This window comes from Cupressus sempervirens, chromosome 7 (assembly GCF_028749045.1).
Source record: "Cupressus sempervirens isolate cs-2001-9-10 chromosome 7, ASM2874904v1, whole genome shotgun sequence".
In the NCBI taxonomy this organism is placed as follows: Eukaryota; Viridiplantae; Streptophyta; class Pinopsida; order Cupressales; family Cupressaceae; genus Cupressus; species Cupressus sempervirens.
In genome coordinates this window covers 584900017-584909115 of record NC_143124.1, presented here as the reverse complement: position 1 = coordinate 584909115, position 9099 = coordinate 584900017, and the positions used below count along the sequence as shown (strand labels likewise).

Sequence of the window (9099 nt, the reverse complement as noted above, 5' to 3'; positions counted from 1 at the left end):
ATGTAATCTATTTTATGGATTGTGTTTATGTATGTGATTATTGCTTCTGTTATATTATATCTATTGTTGTTTATTATCTTTCAAAAAAAAATGATTGACAAACGTAGTGATATTTTAGTTTAATTTCTTTTGGGTTCCCTGAAGGGCATTACATTTGGTATCAGAGCCTAAGTTTCTACATTGGGAGCTCTAGGTATATTGGAATGCCACTAGTTGTGAATTAGTTAACTGAAAATGAAACTTGAACTATTATATGTATCTATTACAAACTTGAACACTCAAACTAGTTAAATTGAAATAAAACTTAAACAACGTTATGTATCTTTTGCAACTTGAACACTTCAAAACTTCAAAACTTGAATACTTGAAACATAGAAAAAAAGAAAACTATTGAGTTGGATTTTAGACATATTTTCTTATGATTGTACTCTAAGGTGGTATCTCTTTGTTGACTTGTGAGCAATGTTGTTGTTATTGCTTGGTGTAGTAGGAAGATGGTGTTTGAGACTAGATTAGTTGTTAGATGTCATAGTGAAAGTAGAGGTAAAGGTCATGGAAGAGGTGGACATGATAGTCCTCCCCCAACTAATGTCGAGAGTCCTATTCAGGAGGAAAATATGGAACAAAGTCATAGAGGAAATCATGTTTACTTTGAGAGGACTAACTTGAGACAGATGATGAGGAATATTATGGAGCACCTACCTCCTCCTAGGGGTGATAATCATCAGGGATCACATCATGTAGGGAATGAGTAGAGGCATAGGTCCATGAGTCCTTAGAGAGACTTTCATTGTGACAGGCAGAGGTTAGTCATAGATGCTCAGATGAAGGACCTTTAGAGGTCCAAGATCAAACCCTTCAATGGGTTAGGTATATGATACATGGTTGAGCAGTGGCTAATTGCCCTAGATAGATACTTTGTGATGCATGAATTTGACTCTAATGTAAAAGGGAGGTTTTCCATCAACCACTTGGAACGCTTTGGGGGCCATATGGTGGACTATCGAAGAGAAGAAACTGGGTGTGAACATGAACACTTTATATGGGAGTTATTCGTCAAGACCTTTTGTAAATGCTTCCTACCAGAGGAATGGAACCAACAGAGGGTTGACAAGTTTCATGATCTAAGACAATACACTATGTTTGTGGCAGAGTATGAATTTTTTTTTCTGAGCTCATGCCTTATGCTAGGACCAGTAGGAGTTCAGTGTTGATGGTTCAACACTTCATTCGAGGTCTAAACAACCATCTTATTGTGGGAATAAAAATTTTCCAACCTAAACCCCTCAAGGATTCGATACATCTAGATATCCTAGTAGAGCAGAGTGTTACTTTAGGACATGGTGGATTTGTGGGAGCACCTGCAACATTGGGTTGCAAAGGTAGTCAGGGATCAGGTAGCAATTGGAAGCCTACTTCTTTAGGAGACAATCAACAACAACATTAGGGTGGATCCTATCCTTTAGCACGGAGTGATGGTGGTGGTTCACACTCGAGGGATTCTTAGTACTTTTAGCACAATAAGTGCAACTAGTTTGACCAACCATCACATAGTATCCATTCGTTTACTAGTGGGGTTAGTTTTCAATAGTCTAGTGCACCTAAAGTACAGAAGGGTTTTGATGGAGAATGTTTTTCATGCAGACAACGGGGACACAAATCATCTCATTTTCCTCAATGGAAACCATAGTTCTTGGATCAAAGAACTACATCTTCAGAACCCATGGTTGGAGATATGGGTGGATCATAGAGGTTATTTTCAGTGAAGTCTTATCCACCTACAAGGGGAAAGGGTCCAATCAGACCCACACTGTGAGTGCCTTAGTTTTATCTTTCTTGTAGGCTTCCAGGAGTAAGCCTAATTCTAGGGGGAGTGGATGTAATTGCCACCTCTAGTTTACTTTTTAGATTATATTGTCTAATTCTTTTAGGCCAGTTTCATGATTATCAGTACTTAGCTACTGGATTTGATTAAATGTTATTTCATACTTAGTTGATATATTTGATAAGTTACTTAGTTATTTCATGTATTCATGATTATTTTGATGATGGTATATGTATATTTAGTTAGTGATTTTTAGTTATCTTATGATGATAGTTAGATATGTGATTTATATGTGGTTTCTATGGATAGTTACCTCATACTTGCATGTGTGGTGTAACTGTATGTTTTACTTCATATATAACATTTCTGATATGGTTGAGGGAGGGGGTTGTGGCCACACATTAGTCAAGATCTACACAATGCACCGCTTCTGATCATTTCTTGTTTAGTTTAGATTATATGTGTATGTACATGCATAGAATTATGCAAATTGCAGGTACCAAGCATTGACTTCCCTAAATTGCTAAGATGAGCGTGCCCTATCGCAGTATCTCAATGGTATAAGTGGAGAGATAATTCTTGAGTCCAAATCCTAACCTAAGCCAATTGTCCTAGAAAGTAAGACAATTTGAGTTGTTTACCCATTATCTAAATTCATCAAGTGATGAGAATTCTGATTTTGACCCAGGAGTTTGGTTATGTTCTTTGTCTTCAGTTTAGTCGTTGTATTTAGTCTTGTGGGTCTATTGTGGTTTTCTGTTATAACTAAATCAAATTAAAAGATAACTTAATGATTTAATTTAATAGAAATTTTATAAAGAAAATTCAATATTTAATGATATTTAATTAATTAAGAAATTAATTAAATAAAAGAATTAAATTTAAAAAATTAATTAAAGTTTGAATTTTAGCATAGTTATATTTATTTAATTTAATAATTATTGTTTAAGAGTTTTTAATAATAAAATCTAAATAATATTATTAATTAAATTAATAAATATTTGATTTAAAACATCTCATAATATAATAAGAGAGACAAATAAATTGATTAATTAAGATTATTTTAATTAAATTGTAAAAGTTGATGCATGAAAAATAAAATATAATAAAGTAATTAATGAAAATGGGTTTCATGTAATTGCACAATTGAAGCCCTAATTTTGGGAAAAACTCTTTATTAGGAAACTAGAGCTCAATTGTCCATACCAAGGTTTGGAAGAGTCAATTTTCGAGAAGAGATTTTTTGAAAGAAAAAGAATTCACTAGCAAGCTTCGTGCATTCGTTGTTTAGCATTAGATTAAGATAGGATCTTGTGGGATTTGCGTAGTAGATTCCTCCTTTGAAATTTTTGTCTTCTTCACATCTTCTTATGAATATGTTTTCAAAATTTCAATTGGGTTGAAACCCTTGTTGCAAATTTCATTGTTCGTTGTTTCAAAATCATTTGTCTATGAATTAAGAATTAGAAACCCGCATTTTGTAAAATTTTAGCAGGTTTTTATTTTGAGAAAGTTTTCATTTTTAATAGGTTTCCATTTTTGAAAAGTTTCTTTTTTTAGCAATTTTCCATTTTTGGAAAGTTTCTTTTTAGCAATTTTGAAAGTTTCCATTTTTAGTAGATTTCCATGTTTGGAATGTTTTTGCTTTTTAACAGGTTTCCATTTTTGGAAACTTTTCCTTTCTAGTAGTTTTTCAATTTTGAAAAGTTCCCATTTTTAGCGGGCTTCCATTTTTGGTAACTTTCCATTTGTAACAAGTTTCTATTTCGAAAAAATTTCCTTCTGTAGTAGGTTTCTATTTCAAGAAAGTTTCCATTTTTAGTAGAATTCAATTTCGAGAAAGTTTTTCCAAAGATTAATAAATATAAAATTATTTTGGTAATAATTGATGATTATTATTATTAATTTTAATATGTTTTTTCAACTTTTATAATTTAATTATTTGAAAATTTGATTTATTACTTCATTATTTAAATATATATTTTAAAGTAAATTGAAAATCAAAAAAATTAATTGGGAGAATTAATGTTTTTTTTATAAGCATGGATGTGTTTATATGGTTTAGATGTATGAAAATGATTTGTAATAATAGGTAAATTTTATTATTCGAAATACTTAGTAATTATAATACTTTGAGAAGATAAAAATTGCAACCCTAATTGCACATCAAATTGTGTTTTTTTTTTAAACCATAGTGAAAATTGACCTTTATGACTTCAAACCTAAACGAACTATGAAAACAATTGTTAAAACTTCTAATGAGATGTGTGTTGTATTTCATGTTGGGTTTTGCGTTTGACTTAGTACTTTTACCAAACCAGGATGTTTACCAAAGGCTTGGGGGTTTTTGTTTTTGTGATGATGTTATGTATACGATCTTTTATACTTGACCATGGTGATGTGTCATGTGTTTTCTATGATGAGATTTGATATGTTGTTTGTTAATGCTTTCTAGTAGCTTGTAGAGAACTGAGGTGAATGGTGTGAATTTTCTGGTGTAACCTTTAAGTTTTTGGTTAGTTATTTTTTGATGCTTTCTAGTTGCTTGTATAGGACTAAGGTGATTATTTTGTTTTATCTTTTAGTGCTTTCCAGTTGCTTTTACAAGACTAAAGTGATATTGAGATTTCTCTATAGGTGCTTTGTAGTCACTTGTAAAGGGCTGAGGTCAAAACTATGATTCTTTGAGTTATTCTTTTATGAGCCTAGGGTAGGTAATCTATGTGTACATTGGAAAGTGGCTTGCAATGGAGATCAGAGCCTAGATTGGCTGCTTGGGTAACCCATTGTAGGTTGTTTTAATAAGTGATAACATTTAATTAAATGAATTTTAAAATGAATTAAAAAGAGTTTGTGTTTTTCTTGCCCATGCCTCGAGTGCTAGTATAGGCTAGGATGGGAGTAGACAGGATGCTTGATTGTGACCTTGCTTCGTTAGTATGCCTTGTCTATATGAAAGGATATTGGTGCCGCGTAGAGACACTAGGGGGCCGGAGTCCAGAGTGGCTACTAGGGTAACCTTAGAGTTCACTCATGTGATGACACTTGCCCACTTACATAGTAAATATCCTATGTGCCATTGTTGCCTCTAGGATTAGTTGATACTTGTGTCTTGGTACCCTTTGAGATGGTTTGCTTTCAGGTGTTTCGTTGACCTAGATGTTGGTTATGTCTTTTGGGATGTTATCCATATGGGACTTAAGTTTATCTCCTAAGGGCGATAGGAGTGGGCCATTTAGGTTCCCTGAGGTCGGGTGGTAATGCATTTTTCTTATACCATTGAGATCTAACAGCTAGATGCCATTGCTGGATGTGTTTGTGCAGATGTTCCTTTCTATTTGATCTTGTATTTCTGTTGAATGATTATGCCTCTATTCTATGTATTTGATTATCAATGATCTTATCAGATGATGTATTTTTTTGAGTTTTTCATACCCTATGACTTATACAGTGGATGATTAAGCATTCTGATTGTTGCCAAGTGTCATTTGAGATAACTACATATTATTTAAATGGATTTGTATTTGGAGTTATTTTGTAATGTTGAATTGTTGTATATTAGATTTAGTATTAATTAAGTTTAAATGTGATTCAATGTCATGTAGCCCTTAGTAGATGTAATATGTTTAATGGATTATGTTTATGTATGTGATTTATTGCTTCCGCAATATTATATCTGTTGTTGTTTATTATCTTTAAAAAAAAATGTGTTTGGCAAACTTAGTGAAACTTTAGGCAATTTCTTTTGGATTCCCTGGCGAGGCATTACATCTAGTATCAAAGCTCGAGTTTCTACATTGGGAGCTCAGGGTATATTGGAACACCATTAGTTGTGAACTAGTTAACTAAAAGTGAAACTTGAACTGTTATATGTATCTATTACAAACTTGAACGCTCAAATTAGTTAAACTGAAACAAAACTTAAACAATGTTATGCATCTTTTGCAACTTGAACACTTCAAAACTTGAATACTTGAAACATAGAAAAAGGCAAAACTATTGAGTTGGATTTCAGACATATTTTCTTATGATTGTACTTTAAGGTGGTATACCTTTGTTGACTTGTGAGTAGTGTTGTTGTTCTTGCTTGGGTGTTGTAGGAAGATGGTATCTAAGACTAGATCAGTTGTTAGAGGTTGTTGTGCAGGTAGAGTTAGAAGTTGTGGAAGAAGTGGACATGATAGTCCTCCTTTGACTCATGCAGAGAGGCCAATGTCTATGCTGACATCAAAACGACATTTTACTGCTTTTAAAAATTAAATTAAAAATCATTTTAAAATTGTTTATAAATTTAAATTTAATTAAAAATTGTCGTTTTGATGATGGCATAGACATCGCCTGCAAAGAAAAGAATCCTATTTAGGAGTAAGAGAGTCGTATTGAGGAGTAAAATAGGGAAGAGAGTCGTAGAGAAGATCATGCTGACTCAGAGAGGACTAACTTGAGACCAATGAGAGACTGAATAATTAAAGTTGGAAGTCTGGGTGTAGTTTAGTATAGTAGTGTGAGTGTCATGTTGTTAACAGAGTTGAACTCTGGGTGTAGTTTACTATTGCAATGGTGCATTGAAAAGGAAAGAAAACTAATCCACAGCCACAGGCGAAGCACATTATTGAAGAAGACGGTGGCGAAGATGTACGGCAAGTGCGGAAGGGTAGAAGATGCAGTGAAGGCTATCGAGGAGATGCCGAGAGAGGAGAGAGATAGACATTCCTGGACTCTCATCATTTCTGCCTACTCTCGCCGTGGATTTCTTCACCGGGCTCTCAATCTCTTCTGTCAAATGCGCCTCTCAACTTGTCACCCAAACCACTTCACATATTCCTGCCTTGTCGCCGCATGCTCCAAACTGGAGGAGCTCAGGCTGGGTATGGAAATCCACGCTCAAATAATTACAAGCGGATTTCAGAGTCATCTATTTGTCCAGAGCGCCCTCGTGGACATGTATGCAAAATGCGGCATCCTGGACAGGGCGCGCAATATGTTTGACGAAATGTCTGAACGAGATGTCGTATCTGAAACCACTATGATTGCAGGGTATGCACAGAATGGGCGAGTGGACGCAGCGCTTGAGCTCTTCCACAAGATGCCTGAACGAAACGAGGTTTCTTGGTCTGCAATGATTGGCGGGTGTATGCGAAATGGGCGCTCTGCAGAGGCTCTGGCGCTTTATAAGGAAATGCTAGTGGCAGGCATGATTCCTCTCTCCCAAACATTTGCCTGTCTTCTGTCGGCCTGCACGCGGTTGAAGGATTTAGAACATGGTACACAGATGCATAAAGATGCAGTTAGGACTGGGTTGCATTCTCATGTCTTGGTGGCAAATGCTCTTGTCAACATGTATGCGAAATTGGGTAGCATAGACGATGCCCGCAAAGTGTTTGACAAAATGTCCAAACGAGATGTGGTCTCCTGGACATCAATGGTTGCAGGATATGTACACAACGGGATGGGAGAAGAGGCCTTAAAACTTTTCCAGGGAATGCCATTCTCTGGAGAAAAGCCAAGTTCCGAAACGTTTGCCAGTGTTCTTCCAGCTACATCCCTGGCTCAGGGAAGAGAAATCCATGAAAAAATAATTGAATGTGGTTTTGAGTCCGATATGTTCGTTGAGAGTGCCCTTGTAGACATGTATACGAAATGTGGGAGACTCGAAAAGGCCCGCAGCGTTTTTGATAGAATGAATCAAAGAGACGTTGTCTCCTGGACGACGATGATTGCAGGCTATTCAAACAAGATATCTGAAGAGGAAGCAATGAAGATTTTTCATGAAATGCAAGTGTCAGGCGTGCAGCCAAATTCAATTACTTTTGCCACCCTGCTCTCAGCATGCGCCAGCGTGGCAGCTTTAGATCAGGGTATGGAAATACATGAAAATATAATTAGAAGAGGACTTAAGGAAGATGTTTTCGTTATAAATGCTCTGATAGATATGTATGCAAAATGTGGTCGAATAACGAGGTCACGCAAACTGTTTGGACACATACCCAAGCCAGATGTGGCATCCTGGACTGTAATGATTTGGGCATACGCACGGAATGGTTTGGAAGAGGAGGCTGTGAAGACCTTTACAGAAATGCAACTAGCAGGCGTGAAGCCAAATGCAACAACATTTGCCACTCTTCTCCCAGCATATTCCAATCTAGGGGCTCTTGAATTGGGTATGGAGGTTCACGGGCAAATAATACCAAGTGGGTTTCAAGCCGATGTATTTGTGGCTAATGCTCTCATTGATATGTATGCAAAATGTGGGAGCATAGAAAAGGCACGCTATTTATTTGATAAACTGCACACTCACAATCTTGTCTCCTGGAACACAATGATATCAGGGTATGCCATGCATGGATATGGCGAGGAAGCTCTGATGCTGTATGAAGATATGCAAAAATCCGATGTTGCTCCAGACCAAGTGACCTCACTTTGTGTTTTATCAGCTTGCTGCCATGCAGGTCTTGTGGACGAGGGACGTAAATTTTTTAATTGTATGATTGAATCTTCTCATCACACACCTTCGTTAGATCATTACAGCTGCATGGTTGACCTTCTTGGTCGTGCTGGGCGACTGGAAGAAGCCCAAGAGTTTATAAAGACAATGCCTATCAACCCTGATGTTAATATCTGGCGGTGTTTGCTTGCTGCTTCCAGGAAACACAATAATATAGAATTGGGAGAATATGTAGCAGAATGCCTTCCTAGGCTGGATACAAATTAATTGTTTCTACCGCAACTGGAAGGTGGAAAAACATATCGAAATCTGCTCGCATTTCCCATGGGAACGAAATCAGATCGTTAAATGGGAAAAGGCGACACAAGATATTTGCTTGGTGATGAGCAGAAGGAACATACTTTTTCCCACCATTGTTCAAATCTACAAGTCTGCAATCAAGTCCATCTCCAGAATTTGTTTGGGAAAATGCGAGTTTTTATCATCATTTCGTTGATGGGTGGCGCTCCTGCAGTCATTTTCAAACAAGAATTGTATTGAACCTTACAAGTTCTGGCTTGAAAAATTAGAGACAATATAACCTTGGTCTGTCATAATTAATTTATTTCAACATGGCTTGCATGATAACATTTATACTCTCTTAGGCCCCGTTTGGTTGCTGTCATAGGAATAGAAAATTAGAATAGAAAAATGGAATGGGAATGGAAATGAGGAATGGGAATAGAAATAGGCAATTTCAATCATGTTTGGTGCACTTGGAATTCGACTTGGAATATGTTAATCTGTTGTTTGGTTGTACAAAAATAGAATAAGAATAAGGTTAAGTTTT

The 9099-nt window shown here is 36.0% G+C and overlaps 1 protein-coding gene across 1 annotated transcript; it reads left to right on the top strand.

Moving 5' to 3' along the window:
• The first annotated feature begins 6213 nt into the window (after nucleotides 1–6213).
• On the top strand, nucleotides 6214–8880 carry LOC149548118 (pentatricopeptide repeat-containing protein At3g09040, mitochondrial-like). The gene has a single exon (XM_089792143.1). It carries the CDS (start codon nucleotides 6339–6341, stop codon nucleotides 8535–8537), a length of 2199 nt encoding a protein of 732 aa, XP_089648269.1. The 5' UTR covers nucleotides 6214–6338; the 3' UTR covers nucleotides 8538–8880.
• The last annotated feature ends 219 nt before the right edge of the window (nucleotides 8881–9099 follow it).

Coding starts and splice junctions, on each gene's coding strand:
- LOC149548118 (XM_089792143.1), top strand. CDS start 6,339: ATGTTGTTAACAGAGTTGAACTCTGGGTGTAGTTTACTATTGCAATGG.